We start from the raw sequence: 16,192 nt of genomic DNA on the forward strand, positions 1-16,192 counted from the left end.
ACATCCTGGGGCGTAGCCCATACGCTTTGCTCATCTTAACTTTTAACCTGCCACCAATATTCAGTGATACTGGGAAGTTTTTTAATGTGCTTCTTCCGAAATGATTCATACAAAAGGCCCTTGGGAAGGCAGGAGCCCACAGATCATTGTCAAAAGAAAGGATTGCAACTCAACTCCTTGAATTTTGTTTAATTTCTGCCTTTTTTTTGGTTTGCTCAAGGAAGTAGATAAATACATAAATATTTTACAAGTATTTTTTTCAGAATTATTGTTTCTCTTTAAAAAAAAACACAATAATCCAACAACCATGCGCAAAAAAAACAAACCCAAAGGAATGAAAGTTTGAAGAGAGAGGTTTTCACCAAGGGAAGACTCCTCATCATAAAAATTATGATAAATGGTTAACTGGAGGCCACTACTGAGGGTAGTTTTAGGGAACATGGAACCATAGGCAAATCCAAATAAAAAATTACTCTGCTAGATTATATATCAAGCCAACCAAAGATGTTGACTACTTTAGTGCAATGGTATGCCAAATAAACTTCAGGATGCCAGGGTTTAATTTTTTTCATCCTTTTTTCTTTTTTTTTTAAATACTGTAACACATTTAATGTCTTTGTCACATGAAAGATAAGGGTCCAGAGTAAGTTTGTGTCTCAGCACTTTTCATGTTGTCATCACAACAATGATTGAAAGAACATTTTAATTCCACTTATCAGGACCTCCTACAGAGGGAGGGATTTAGTTGAGAAAGTTATCTTATACCCCCACCATCCTAGTGATTTATCCCCATTCATTAAAAACTACATACGTTCTTTCTCAGAAAGCTCACTTTTTATGCCTTATCTCATTTTTTTCGTACTAGCTTCTCACCAAGTACTGTTTCTGAGAGCAAAGAAAATGCCCATTAGCACATGCCTGTAAAGGCTCTTTTCAGCCATGAGTTTTATGGTCACGGTTAAGGGTTGAATTCATTAACATTCAATGCATCAATCTTAACTTGAAGAAAATTAGTATTTCTTTAATGTGTCATTTTTCCTGTAGGAAAAGAACACATTAGAGAACCATTTATGTTCTACAAACAGGGTATTCTCTTACTGAAATAAGATTAAAGAGCAATGCATATTTACTGGCACTTGGCCAGATAGATAATTTTTTGCAGAGGTGGCTGCAATATAGTTTTTTCTTAGAAGTGTCAGCCACACCTGGCATTTTGCAGACAGAGTCCTGGTCTTCCATATTAACTATTTTGCTTCATTTCAAAAAAAGAAAAATCATTTAAATTAAGACAGAATAGTTTTAGAAGAATAAGCATGGGTCACAAGTTCAAGGGAATTGTTTATTGTGTTCTGCAAGTCAGTTGCTGATGCTCAAGGTAAAAGCTAAATAGACCAAATATATTTCACATTTTTCAAATCTCTCTTTGAACTGCACTTTACGAGAGAAACCCTAAATCTTCCATGCTAGGGAAGCGATTTTTGTTCTGCATTTTAAACTGGAGCAGTATTCTCATCTGGGAAATAAAAATTCCCCTTTTTATTCTACTTCCTCCCTATATAATTTGATGTTCTGTACTATTGTTGCTAGATCTGCATCCAAATTTAATGTTTCCAAACTGTCCCATCCTTCCACTGTACAGCTGGTGGGTAGTCCTGTCTTCTCCTGCTGTGCTGCCCTAATGTCTAACAATATTTTCCTGTGTCTCAGAAAAGCGAAGCAGACTGTTTCCTCTGCTGAAGGAGCATTATCCACATAATGACTGCTTAGTTTGTCTGGATTTAAGCAGTTCAGTAAGCTCTCATCATGACTCACACAAATATCAGATTATCTTGAATAACGCTAAGCGTCATCAAAAACTTTACAGGACATCCATTTCAGTTCTCTCTTGTTTTAACCTACAATTCCTATTTAAATATATGTCAAATCCAATACTTTGCACTACAGTATAAATTAACTATTATTTACACAAATTCACCATTAATGTTAGTCATTCCTTACCATAAAATGAATGCTTTTAGAGGGATATATTTATAGTGTGTTTTTTAATATTTTGTGCTTTAAAGGTATATTGTACTTCGGTGGTGTGCTGTGGATGCTGTCTTTCTTTTTCTCTTTTTTCCTTGATAGACAGGAGAGGTGAAATAGCGTGACAGCATTTATTTAAACCACCTTAGGAACATTACTGTGTACCTATTAAACCAAAATAAGAATTAAAAAATAGCCAAACTTGAAACAGGGCTTCCCTATAAATAGTGAAATACTTGATTAGAATACTTTTTGGACATCTCCATTTCTTTTTATTCAGTTTAACAAAAAGCTTTTAGCTTATGACGTGTGCCCATCAAAAAAGCACAGAAAAGCAAAAGTGTCTGGGGCATTTAACCCTGCTGGGCCTGAACAAAGTCAGGGCAGTGGGATCCAAGGTGAGGACTGCCGTGGGGCAGCACCGTTCCCGTTCTTCCTGCCCTGCATGGGTTTTGATGCCCATCTCTCCCCTCTGAGAATGGGGTTTTCTAGCCCGTTGTCTTCTGTCAAATGAGAGCTGACAGCCTGCAGCTTCTTGAGGGCTCAGCTTCTGCTGAGACCCACCAAGTTTGCTATGTGAAGACAATTAACCGCTGTGGCTTTGCTGAATAGTCTATTATATATGGTCTGACAGATCATTCTGCCTATTATTATTTTAAATGATACAGCGCAGGGCTCTGCAGGAGAATAAATTGAAACTTCCCACGTCAGTCCCTCGGGGCAAACACCATTTCAGACTGAAGGTGATGTCAGAGAGATGGTTGTGTGTTTTGTTTTTTTGTTTTTTTTTTTATGCTAGCCATGGGGAACACAGAACACACATGGGCTCTTCTCTGGCTGTATGGTCAGCATGTGGCCTTTGGCCAATGAGAACCAGTTTGGCTTCTACTCACTGCTTTTGGAGCAAACTAAACCAAAAAAATTACAGTATGACTTGAGACCTGTAATACAGGGTGGCTGATCCTGTGGAAAGATATTTTTCAATTACAGTTGGATTTGAAAAATGCTGCAAACCCTGGCATTAACTTTGTGCTTAATGGAAAGTAGTGGGGGATGGGGATTTAAGCCTTTTTCTTTTATTCTGTTTTCTACTGCTGAATAATTGTCCCTTTTGTGCTGTATGATGCAGTGGAACAGTACGTTGCCCTTCAGATCTTGTGGCTGAGGGCTACAAACCCATCCCAGGTCCCACAAGAGGACCTGGAGTTTGTCATCAGGAGTCATGGTGACCCAGTTCCCCATTAATTGGTCTCCGTAACCCTTTGGCAGTTTTATGGCGTCTTGACCGATAACAGGATTAGCCAGAAATGGTGAGGGAAGCAGGATTTGCTGTGCAGGATGAAGTGTAGAACTGAAGAGAGGAAGGCAGGCAGAGGACCTGAGTTGCAAACCAGGGTTACAGCAACCTCAGACTTGTGGAATTGAAGAGATTGCTCAGCAGAGCATTTCAACCTCTGTTGAAACCAGAGCAAAAAGCCTCGCTTCTGTGATGGTTAATTTGCCTCATGCTATCAACTAGGAAATCTCTCAACTCATGTGAAATGTAAAATATTTGCATTTATTTAAAATGTTAAATGTATTCACTTCCTTGGAAGCGTTCAAGGTCTGGTTGGATGGGGCTTTGAGCAATCTGCCTGAACGAATGCTGTCCCTGCCCATGGCAGGGGGGCTGGATCTTTAAAGGTCCCTTCCAACCCAAACCAGTCTATGATTCTACTTCAATATATTTTTAATTTTTCGTATCTGTAGCAGCCTGAAGAGGAGCAGTCTGCATGTGATGTCACCAGCTCCAGTTCTTCTGCAGATGACACCATGTCCTTGGAGAGGAACTCATCCCTGGGCAGCGACACATCTCTTCCCTTCCCACCGATGGTGAACTTCATCCAGCCCAAGGACAGGCACAGCCTGGATGGCAGCTGCACCAACATGGTGGCCACAGAGGGAGGAGAGAAGGAAGAAGAGCTGGACAGTATCACGGACGTTCCAACTCATTCCTCTGTCTTACGAAACTCCATGCGGCCACTGTCACCTTTCCGTCGACACAGTTGGGGCCCAGGGAAGAACGCCACCAACGAAGCAGAAATAAATCAGAGGAGGTGAGTGAAGAGCTGCTTTGATTTACTTTGCACCCACTCATGCACATTTATCTAAGCTTTAGACTCAGCATGATAAAACAGAAAACTGAGGATGACACTTCTGATTATTTGTTTTTCACTCAAAGGGTTGAAGACAATCTCCTAATATATGTTGGTTTGTTTTTTTTTTTTTTTTTTAATTAACTTCCAGGATTAAAGTACTTAATACCTACAGTATGCTTGAGCTTTCCAGAGCAAGTGAAATTATCCTGAAACATGTCTTACATTTGAACCAGCACCACCTCTTTCTACACAAAGGGCTTTGTTAAAGGAATTACTGGAGCGTTAAATCTCATTGACCACAAAATAAACATGTCTATTACTGCTCTGATTGTATTAAGAGATAGTATGGGCATCAGGGTTTTTGAAAAATGGTGTGGAGGCTCCTCGTAGTGGTGAGATGAGTAGTCCCTGATTCATGGAATTGGTTCCACCTCAGTCTCTCATGGACAGTAAGTCCCCACATCACCGATGTCCCCAGTGGTGCCCAGGGAGATTCCAAATGGAAGTTTTCTCATTTGTTCTTTCAGAAGATACGAGAGGGAGAGGTGTAACAGCCGCCTGAGTGTGTAGATACTGGTGCCAAGTGACTGTGGGAAGAAAAGGTGTTCAGCCCCGCCATCTCAGTGGGAAAAAAGATGAAGTGGGGGAAGAGAGTGGTTGGTAGAAAGACAGAAAGTAGTTGGTGTAAGGTTCCCTGCTGTGCTCTGCAACATTCAGCATCTGGGCTGCTGAATGCTTGGTGTCAAACCCTGCGTGTTCTGAAACCAGTGGAGGTTTGGCCAGTGTTTTTAATGCTTTCAGAGCAGGAATGGCCAGTTGTTTTATCAGGGTCAGGGTGCCATATCCTCCTGTCCCATGAGGACCTGCAGCTTACGGAGGCTGCAAGTCCAGGTCTGCAGCATGGTGCTGCTCTCCAGGCTGCTGCTGCCATCTCCATGGCCACAGGTCTGCCTTTAATATAAATGGAGCCATTGCATTTGGTGATGCCATTAAACTAAAACTGGCCACTCACAGTGGGTTCCTGGTAAATTGTTGCTTGACCTGTTTGGATGATCCAGTGGGAGGCAACAGCCTCCCGCCAGAAATGTATACATCCTTTACATGCTAGGAGCTGTGGGTGTCACTAAAGGAATGTTATAGACCCTTCAGATTTTAAAGCCAATGTTGAAAAATATTCAGAACCCTCTAAGTAACATAGGGTGAAATATTTATTGTTATTATTATTGTTGTTGTTGTTATTGTTGTTTACCACTACCACGTTTTTTTGGCTTCATTCCTGGTCCCCAGGTAATATTTAAATAAATTAAGTAATACCTATCTTTTTAAATCTACAAAAGAGTGAGCATAAGGTATATGTGGAGGTTTATGACAGAATGAGTCCATAAGCTCATAAACTCATTTGGAGAGATTTATTTTTAAGTGTAGGACCTGTTATGTAAGGATTTCTGAGGGTAATAAACTGCATAGCTGGCAATTACTGCTAACACTTAACAGATGGGGTTAAATTCTCCTGCATCAGACTTTGGAGGCTGTTTCTGATATGGGAAAATACATTCATTGTAAATGTAAGAAAATTTGAGTTAAAGGAACAGTAATTATTCTCATATGTTCTTAGATACAGCTGCCGCTACATAACGATAGCTGTCACATAGGTTAATTAAAAAAGAAAATCTGGGTGGGATTCTGCTGCTGATTTGGTTCCTGTTCCATTTTATGTTTCTGTTACAAAGGAATTTGGATTATTTGTGTTTTTTTTTCTTTCTTCCTTTCTTCTTTTCACACGTGGCTGTTGTGATGTTGAGATTCTGGTTGCTTAGTGAGCAACAAGAAATACTGAGGAAATGAAGCCCAAACAAGTGATTTTCTTACAAATCAGTTAAATTCAGGCTGTTTGCTTATTTATGTCACATCCAGAAGAGAGTTGTCCGCTTGAAGGGGAAAATCCCTTGTTGTAACTTGACTTTTGCAAACCTTTGAAGTGAAGTAACATGGAGCACAAGCTTTAGGTAAGGTTTGTCCTGCTGACGGGCAGGACCTGTGCTGCTCCCACCACCTGCCACCTGTCTGTGTTCCCTCTCCTCCTCTGGGCACCCGTGGCACTTCTTTGCTCCAGAAGGGAGCAGGTTGCACTCACTAAATGAGCAGAAAATGAACCAAATAAAGTGTAATTGCCACGAAAACCAAAGCAAGAGTTAGAACTGGGCTGTGCAGCTGGGAAGAGGAGTGGGGTGTCAGGCTGCACGGTCAGCTGAGCTGGAAGAGGTGCCTCCTCTGCCAGCAAAGGATTCGCAGGCTGGTACAGCCCTCATCCATACCACAAATAGTCTCTCCCCTGATGGTAAAGGTAGCTAAGTCAAGCTTAAATAGAGCTGCTGATACAGGACCCAAAGACTCTACTGAAAAAATCAGTCTTTTGTAGGATTTGGTCTTTTCCAGTTTGACATGTTTTCTGTTTGAAGAGGGATGAACATAAAAGATTGTTCACAGAAAAGATCAGAAAAAATGTAATCATCTTAAATACGATGTGAAAACATGCTCAGTTCTCCTCTGTTTCCACTCTTGCCTCAAATGCACTTCACGGATAATCCTCATGTCTACATTTTGCTATTAAAAATACAAAGAAAACTAACAAGGCTGCCACAAAGGGATGTTCATCCTTCAGTTAATTCCTGACATTCATAGCAGATTTAAAATGTCTGTCTTTCAACAATGATGCAGTGTTTTTAATGTTCAGGTCTGAGGAAAGAAACGGCAACATTTTTCACTGATAGATTAAGCACTGCAAAACTGGAGCTGGTGTTAATCATGATTGCTAACAGCTTCTGTCAAATAATTTGTTCTTATCTTAATTTTAAACTGACCTGGCTTTGGCAGCAGCTAAGTTGCAACGTGGTCAATACCTGTGAAACCTTCTTTTTGTACAAAAAAAAAACACAAAACAAAACAAACAAAAAATAGATTTATTTATAAAAGAGAGAGGAGGAAAAGAGAGACTCATTGCCTCCTTTAGTATTTAATTTTGTGTATTCCCTGTGTGTCCATTCCCTCTGTTGTTCATGTGTTTGGGATATTATTTCTTCAGCTGCCATTTGTTCATTTTTTTCCGTTCAAGCTGCTGACCACTCTCCATGATTCATTTTCAGTTCAATGCGAGTTCTGGGGGATGGTATAAAGAAGCCTCCCATTCATAGGAGAAGGTACAAAGCCAACTAACGTGACTAACTGTTTTGTGTTTGAATGTCTACTAACTCCATACTGTCATGTTAGTAAACCTATAGTACTTCTCAAAGCACTGACGTTGTAGCTGTGCATCCCACTTGGCTGCTCTCCCTCTCCAGTCTGACCCACAGAGCACATGCACCAGCCATTTTCTCCAGGATGACATGTTAATAACTTGGAGAAGTCTCAGATATCATTTTATGGCTTTTGCCATATGTAAGATTTGGATTTGTGTTAAAATAACACATAGTTGTTTACCTGTGAGCACATGCATAATTTGGAATTAAAGAACGTAAGAGACTCCTGCCAAGGCTCTGCAGGAGGGACACCTGGGGCGGGGATGCATCAGACACGATCTCAGAGTTGGAGAAATAAATGGCTGTAATTTTGCTCTTTCACTGTTTTTTTTTTTTTTTATAACTATCTTCCCAAAAAATAGAAAATAGGTGCTTTTTCTTTACTTACATGTGTGTTTTTTCTTCTGTATAGCAAACTTTCAGTTCTTCCTCCATCATACAGATACGAATTTTCACTCACGTAACCTTTACATTGTCTATTAACATAAAATAAGACACTTAATTTTTGACACAGCAGACGTGGATTGTCCACACATGCATTTTTAGGGTAAAAACAAAACAAAACAAAAGTTTAACCTCTCCCCTTCAGTGTTTCAACCTCTTCTCATCTCCCACAGCCTCTTACCTCTCCTCCTGTGGCAGGTTAACTCAGGATCTTGTTTTCCTTGAAATGGATGGGGTTACATGTGTGTGTACAAACTACCATATTTCTACATATGGAAAAAATGTTGCCATGATGTTATTATCAAAAAAATCACTGTGCCTTACCATGCATCAGCATAAGTGAAGCCATATGAGCAGTGCTGTACAGCTCAGGAGAGGGCTCTTAAAAAAGAATTTTTTTAAAAAGGCACAAGAAAGAACATGCTTTTTTACTTCTACAAAGCCACTTTATTTGCATCACTCTGTGCTGTGGAGGAAGAAGTGGAGTGATCGTCTTCTCAGCTCATGCAAATGAACATCTTTTTACCAGTTGTCTGTTAAGGCTTCTCAGTAGGAGCTGTTAGTACTTAGACTCATAATATCCTGAAACACTGATCTTACATGTAGAATAAAGAAAATGTCTCAAATAGACAACCTATAATACCTAGCCATATTTGCAATGTGTCGTAATTCTTTCATAAGCATTCTCTCTCTTTTTTTTTTTTTTTTTTTTTTTTTTTTTTTTCTGGCCTCCCAGCGATTTTGGTATCATTCTCTTTAACCTGAGTTGCAGAGCAGCAACCTGAAACTAATTCCAACAGTTTATTCTCTCCCACAAGGCTGGTTTATATAATAGCTCATCCCCCCCTCCCCAAGTTGTCTTCTGTAAAGGAGTTTTGCATGCTCTGCATTGATCCTCTTTGGTTTTTGTGGTGTTGCCAACAGATTGTGGGTGGTTCCCCAGCAGGATTGTAATTCTGTAAGACTGCTTTCCACAGCCCTTGCCAAAAGGTCTTTTAACTTTTTTGAGACCTTCCACCACTTCCAGGCTTTCTCCTACATGTATACATTGCTCTTCTCCTCCCCCCATCCACTCTTCTGCTTCCCTTCCTGCAGTTGTAGCATTTGGGATTGTCACTGTAACATGGCAATGGTCAGGAATAGAGGCGTCTCTTACAGTGTACTATCTACTGTAGAGATGTTACATCATTTCTTTAATGAGGAAAATCCTCTCTTCTGGAATTGAAAAATAACCACACAAGAAGTAGTGACTTTTGCAAACAAGTCAACTTCAGCACAGCTCCAAGCATCCACCTAGCCCAGTAGTCTTGGGGCCACGAGCAGATGGCTTGGGGAAACAAGGAGAAGGGAAACAGGTATGATACATTCCTTGGGATACTTTCCCAGCCTCCATCCAGTTTCTGCCAGGTTCTGCTGACCTGCTGGGAGCATGAACTCAAGCCTGAGAGTGCAGACTGGGTTGTACGATGGAGATGGGTTTACTGTGGCCAGGACTTGGTTCTTTTGTGATCTCAAGAAAGTATTTTGTCCCTCCATCTGTTACTAATACTTAATCTGCCACTGTGGTTTAGTTGGATGATGATGGTGATGTACCTGGGAATGTTGGCATGTTGTGGGAAGGTGTGTGTTCATGAAGAATGCTTATGGTACCATGCCGAGAGCTGCTGGTGAAGCACACCTGGAGCTTTGAGGTACAAAGCACAGGTACTTCAGGTGTATCCTCACCCAGTTAACATCCTTAAGAAAACAAGTAGCAATTATCTGAACTCCACCATTGAACACCAACCGTCAAACCCTTCCTGAATGTTTCCAGTGTTGTACTGTGTGTGAAAACTACATGAGGACTTGTCATGAGATGATGCCGTCAGTGTCTTTAAACCTTTCTCTGTGCCCTCGGCAGCTTCTGGCACTGACAAATCCTGTCCCAGGGATGTTTAGACTTGTTCTGCCCTTCTTGTAGGCTCCTGGCCTGGAGCAAACCGTGCTCTGGCCATGTCCTCTCCTTGCGTGGATCACAGGCCAGGGGCTGGGAGCAGGACTTGTGCAGTGCTGTTCTGGCAGATCTGTGCTGATGCAAAATTCCCTTCAGACGACGTATGCTTCCTGGACAGCTTTTCCAGGATTTAGGGATCCTTTATATGTCATAGCTGACAAGAAGATTGATTTCTCTGTGTCTGCAAAGCCTGCAATTGGGCCATAAGCTGACAGAGAAAAAATAACAAAAGCAGTATTTAAGATAACAACCAAAATATTTGCATTCCGTATTTGCTTTTCTTATGTCTTTCATGATGCAACTTGGGACTCTTTTGGGCTATGGGAGCTGAAAGGTTTTCTAGTCAAAGTGCTATTTGAAGGACTCTTGATTTATTCCCAAGTTAATAATAAGACAAGCCTGGTTTTTACTTCCAGCCTCTTTCACTGATTTGCTGTGCAGCATTAAGAATGTAACTCCTTATTTTTCTCAAGTGTAGCGTGAGGTTATTAATACTTGTATGGAAGGGACTTATACCATTAAATATCTATAAGAGATTCTTTCCCTGATTTGGGGATAAGAGGTACCAGAAAAATACTAATCATTACTAACACAATGGCTGTGTGTGTTTACTTATGCAAAATTTGTTTTAGTGTGTTTCAGCCTTGTTTTCCCCAAAACTTCTCTCCCCATAAGGAGCAGTTTCTCCAGTACATTGTATACTCACCGATGGGATCCGTTTGGGGGAAGCATGGGCTGTCCCACTAACCGTTCAGTGGTAGCCTCGGTCACTTGGGGCACTCTGGTCTGTTCTGGCAGCCAGAAATATCTAGTAGCTACTGCATTATTTCTGAGTTTGTTGGGTTGGTTTTTTCAAGATATGCAAGAGTGAGAGTCTTTTAACATTCCCCTGTTCCATAACAATCCAGTAATCACAGCCCTTTTCCTTTCTTTGCCTCTTTTGATGTTCCTAGTTTGAGCTGGTGTCCCTCTGGTGTACAGTTCATTGCCATGGGTCCTGACTTTACTTGTAGAAGGTATGGTATAAATAAATGTGCAGCAGCAGCAAAGGAGCACTGCAAACATCCTGTCATCAGCTTTTCGTGCCTTTTCCACTCCTGCTCTGGCTGAAGCGTGCACATGTTTGTTTGCTTCATCTGCTTTTCCATCAGTTAGTCTTGGGAATGGGTCTTCTGAATTGGGGTGCAGGTGAAGGTGGTGGCTGCTTTTCATTTGGTCTCAAGCATTAAAGAAGCTGCGCTTGTTGATCTGAGCTGCTGTGTTCTGTGATGATTTTAAGGCGTGGGTTTTTTTTTCCGCAGCAATGATCATAACAATAATTGTGACAGCCAAAGAATCAAGAGTTAATGTGATTCATTGCTGCTTTGTTCTGGATGGATCTCACAAAGGATTTAAGTTCATACACACTTGCTCTTTGTAAACTGAAAGATCTATTTTTTTCTTCAAAGAGACTAATCATGTAAAACTTTCTGTGAAAAAACAGTCTAATAGCCACAGATGAAAATTACCCAGGCACTTAAAGCTTGCATCTTCTGTAGAAGGTCCAAGAGTTCAGATTGATGCTTGCAGGTCAGATCTTTACCTGATACTGCCTGGAAGTACTTGTCTCCCAGATTTTATAGCTTTATAGCTTTCTTCTGGCAGTTCTTGCAGGTTGTTGGTAGAGCTATTGAATTCTTTTGCTGAAGACTAGATATTGAGAAAGAAGTTAATCTGTTCTTCCTGTTACATATTTAATTACATTTGGTCTATATATCCCAGCCAACAAATTATAGACCAACAAAATATAGACCAGTATTACCCACTGGTAACTATTTTATGGGTAAAAATAGCAGTTTTGAGCTGTTTGTGTCACAACAAACTACGTTTTTTTTTTCCATACTATGTTACATAATTGTTATCACATTGGGATGCAACAAAAAGTATTATTCTGCCCTTAAATAATCAGGAGAAATGGAACTGATTTCTCTCTGCAGGTGTTTTAGAATAAACTTTATAATGCCTGCTATCGATATACATTGTTGAGTCAAAATCTCCCTAAAGCAGATTAAATTGTAAATGCCTCAGCCAGTTTTTCTTCTCATTAATTACCATGAAAAAAGTCTTAAAAAATTTACTTAAGCTTATTCAAGTTGTATTGCCATTTTTGCTTTGAAGACGTGTATTTATCATCTACTTAATGCTTCTAAAGGAATGCAGAACATTAATCACTACTATGCAAGTCTACCTGGATTTAAAGCTTCTCTGGTTGTTTAAATAATCTGTATAGTCTATAGTATGTTTTCTCTTTGATTTGTTTATATGTTGGATTGTTGGCCGCTTGGATGTCATGATTAACCTCAGGTTGGGATATATAGCCAGGATAGTCCTTGCTTCAAATTAGCAGGACTTTGTGAGAATCAAATCAAATGTTAACCACGGAGTTGCGCAAGTGTACTGTGAGGTAGAATCTGTGAAGCTTGCACATTAACCCAAACTGGCATTGCAGTGGGTTTATCAATGCCTGTGCATGAGGAGCAGGAGGGTCAGAAGCAAAATATAAAGGCCAAGATATATCAGACAGAAATAGCCACATGTGAAAGAGGGGGTGTTTTGTGTAGGTAAGAAGAGAGTGTATTAACATCTTTCTGTAGTGGTCACTTATCTATCATCAGCTGGCTCTACAGAGATTGGCCAAACCTTTTATTATGACCAATTCTTCAAGCAAAAGTTTGGTATTTTATTTAGCTTGGAGTGATTGTCTGGCTTCATTGGACAAGACCTAGCTTCCTCAGCAAATGATAAAATAGGATTGATTGGCTGATGGAGACAACATTTATTGAATAAAAACAAACAAAAAAAATCCAAAACAGAAGAGGAAAAAAAATAAACTGATTTTGGCAGAAAGAAGGCACATTATCAGTGCCAAAGCTTTGTGCAGTGGCAAGTGCAGAATAAATTCAGAGGATGTGTCTGCAGAGAGGAACGTTATGGGCAGCCCAGAGCTGATTTTGTGGCTGCTCAGAGGGATGTCGATCCAGGACAGGCAGCACCATGACATACAAAGTAGTTTAATTTGAATGGCTTTATTCCAAGGGAGAGCCTAATAAAAACGTAGCAAAGAGAATATGTGGAAATACCAAAATCTCTAGAAGGGATGTTTCTGGATTTATCTGTGTACCACTCAAGAATAGTAAGGAAAAAAAAAAAAAAAAGGCAAAACAGAAAGAAAGGCTATTGACCAGGAGCTTAAATTGTTGTTCAAGCAACTGCTTTGTCTGATTAGAGGCACAAAGATGCTGCTATTTGTTCTGAAAAAAAAAATAGAAGCCACTCCACTGCTATCTGTACTTGGTTGTTGAGAAGTAACATGCTGAGGAATAACATCAGCATTTGCCTGCACGGTTCAGTTGATGACTGCCTCGGTTTACACTTGAAAGTTACATGCTGAAAAACACTGATCCCTAAGAGCTTGTCAGCATCTAATCTCCATGGTTTCTCATTAGTTACAGCCTAGAAGGCCTTGCTGGAGACTCTAGTGAGACCAAGAAGCCCTCTACAAACTTGGAGGCAGCTTCTCTGAGCTCAAAAGACCTCAGACGGAGTCCCCTTGCCAGCAGCAATCAGTGCGGGTCCCTGGTATTGCTCACTGAAGAACTTGAGCAAGGAGAAATCAGAGACTACAATCACCAGGTAAAGCTGTCCAACTGTTGTTAGATATCTAGAAAATGCTACTATCATATTTTGGAAGTAATTTTCCCAAGTGACAGTCTCACTGTGAAGGCTTCCATGCTAGATATGTAATATTATTAAAACCTTTAACACAGAGGAATTTCCACTGTGTCAAATTTTCTACTTGGTTCTTTGGGGCAATGTGGTTGATGAGTGAAGTCTCAGTGTGAGAACGTCAAACTTAATAGTTTTCTTTCACTGATTGCACGAATAATCATGAAAAAGTTACTAACTTTTTAGCATGGATATAGTGATACTGTCAGTTGCAGGTGTTGTGAGCCTTCCACAATTAATGCTTATGCTGTCTTTTGCAGGCCTGAAATAGTAGTACTTTATCTGCTAAAGTTTTTGGGTTTATTTTCTTATTGTAGGAGGAAAATAAAGATTATTTTTCTTTCATAGGCATAACCAGAATCAAAAGGCCCATTAGTATAATCAATAGTTAAGCAAAATGTTAATTGCATGTTAAGAAAATTTAGTGATCTCTCTGAAGCGGAAGTCAATGATAGCTATTAAGGACAGATGGGCCACAATATTATGAGTCTCTCCTTATTTTTATTAAAGAAGCATTTATAGTCTTAAATACCATAAATACTCTGGGTTTCTGAGTTTGAAGTTTCAGCCATAGTATTTTCTGGGTTCATGCCAGAATCATTAGCCAGCCAGTCTCTTTACCTTGTAGAGTCACTGCTATACAACAAGGCAGTAAATGGGTCTTAGAAGATCTGGCCTGCAGAGCTATTATGTCAAGACTGTCATGTCTTCTCTTGCTTTGAGGAATGGCATTTTTGGGAAACGCACTGCTAAGCATCAGATTTTTTACCATCTTAAACCACAGTCTAGTTATGCTGAGGAGTTGGAATCACAGCTGTAATTTCAGTGGCCATCAGACAGTTAACAATATCCATCTTGTAATATTCTGCAAGAAAATCAAGCAGCTAGTCTCTCTATGTTTGTTGCATAATTAGTTGTCTTACACTTAGAAGACAAAACAAAATGTTGCATTTCACCTGTGCAACACTGATTACATTTTTCATGGTTCTTGCATTTTGCACCTATTAACTTATACTGGGATCATTTAAATTTTCCACTGTTTGAAAGTGAGAGTTTCAGTAAATGTGAACACTGAACTGTCATCTGAAGTCGGGATGGTATTGTTGTTCTTGGCATATTTACTCAGTGTGGTTATTTTATTTTCTGCAGATGCATCAAACATCGCAGCCACAAGGATTTAATTTCTGTTCTTCTGCTGTTTCATCTCCACTGACCAAATCTATGTCTCTAATGTCAATCAGTAAACCAGTGCTGGACAGTGAGTAATGCAGTTTTCCCTTATCTATTCTGTTGTCTGTATCATTGTGTATATCTTGCTACCTTCCCAAGGCAGAATTTGCTAGTACCTGCTCTTGCTTTCCTATATTATGTGAAATGTATGTTTCAGTGCTCCATGGAATTGTGGGTGTAGAAAGACAACTCATTCAGTTCAGGTCCATGTCTTGTTCTTTCCAAAGTATCCCTGGTATTTCCAGTTCTGTTGGGTTTATTTTGTTTGTTTTTTTCTTAATTAGACTACTGGTATGAAAACTATGATTCCTTGAGTTTGTTGTTAAAAAAAAAAGTTTGAACTTTGCATCCTTTCAGAATTTCTTCCTTTGATGCCAGGTAAATTCCACTTGAAATCTTATTTTTCTACTTCTAGATTTTTTGAAAGTTGATATATGGAAACTTGAGAATCCATGTCTTGGTCTCCTTATGGGGGTTTGTTGCTATTTATTTTGAGTTAAATGTTTTGGGGCAGTTGGGTGTAATTTGTTGAATCTCATTCATGAAGAAAACAATAAAAGATGATTAGGTGAAATTTTTCAGTTTAATGGAAGCGATAACAAGCACTTATTTTTACAACTTCATTGAATTGATTCTTTAAGCTGAAAAAGTAATTCAGAAAGCTGCAGCTGGATATGCTTAGCAAGGGCCATGTTACACATGTTTTCATTCTATTAATTGCCAGCCAGAAATTGTATTGACATTTTAGGTCATGTCTTGTCAATCTGTGAGGGTCTCTGATCTTTTCCTTTTTAATAACATGCTTCTTCCTTACAAAGCTAAACAAGGGAAAGGTGCTTTTAAGAAAGGAGTTTTATTCATTTAGGAGGCTTGCTGGAGGAAACTCATAGAGATTATGCTTTTAGGAGATGTTTTTAAATTCTTTGCCATGGTTCTTGCATGATTAATAAGGATGCGGCCTAATGGATGTGTCCCCCATTAACAGTCACCAAAGCACCAGTGGATCTGTCGTGTGAAAAGGCTGGCTCCTGCTCTGTGTAATGGTGCACCTTCTTTCCTACTTGAACTGAAGGCCTTCTTTTTTTTTTTTTTTTTGAAGCAACGGATTTATTGGCATTGCATCCAGTTGCTAATCAGGCACCATAACTAACTCAGCTAGCTCCCCAAAAATGCACTGACGGTGGCTGAGAGAGCCTGGCCGGCTGCAACTGATGTCCCTCTCCCTTGAGACTTTCCGTCAGGCCCAGGGCAGCAGGTGATGGCAGTGGAGGATTTGGGCCTCTCTCTTGGAATTGGACAAC

The 16,192-nt window shown here is 39.9% G+C and overlaps 1 protein-coding gene across 10 annotated transcripts in view; it reads left to right on the plus strand.

Annotated features, from left to right (window-relative positions):
- Positions 1 to 16,192, plus strand: part of AKAP13 (A-kinase anchoring protein 13) — a 217,662-nt gene that overhangs the window by 163,876 nt on the left and 37,594 nt on the right. For 8 of the 10 annotated variants that reach the window (XR_006166569.1, XM_042803861.1, XM_042803860.1 and 5 more), the window contains 5 exons: positions 3,775 to 4,121; positions 7,307 to 7,360; positions 10,850 to 10,912; positions 13,382 to 13,568; positions 14,811 to 14,919. Coding sequence is in view for 9 of the 10 variants with exons in the window: in XM_042803861.1 (XP_042659795.1) it covers positions 3,775 to 4,121; positions 7,307 to 7,360; positions 10,850 to 10,912; positions 13,382 to 13,568; positions 14,811 to 14,919 (760 nt within the window). In the remaining variant the exon portion in view is untranslated. The remainder of the gene's footprint in view (positions 1 to 3,774; positions 4,122 to 7,306; positions 7,361 to 10,849; positions 10,913 to 13,381; positions 13,569 to 14,810; positions 14,920 to 16,192) is intronic. The other 2 variants (XM_042803866.1, XM_042803867.1) reach the window with 2 other exon arrangements.

This window comes from Tyto alba, unplaced genomic scaffold, assembly GCF_018691265.1.
Source record: "Tyto alba isolate M040663 unplaced genomic scaffold, T.alba_DEE_v4.0 Super-Scaffold_41, whole genome shotgun sequence".
Classification (NCBI taxonomy): domain Eukaryota; kingdom Metazoa; phylum Chordata; class Aves; order Strigiformes; family Tytonidae; genus Tyto; species Tyto alba.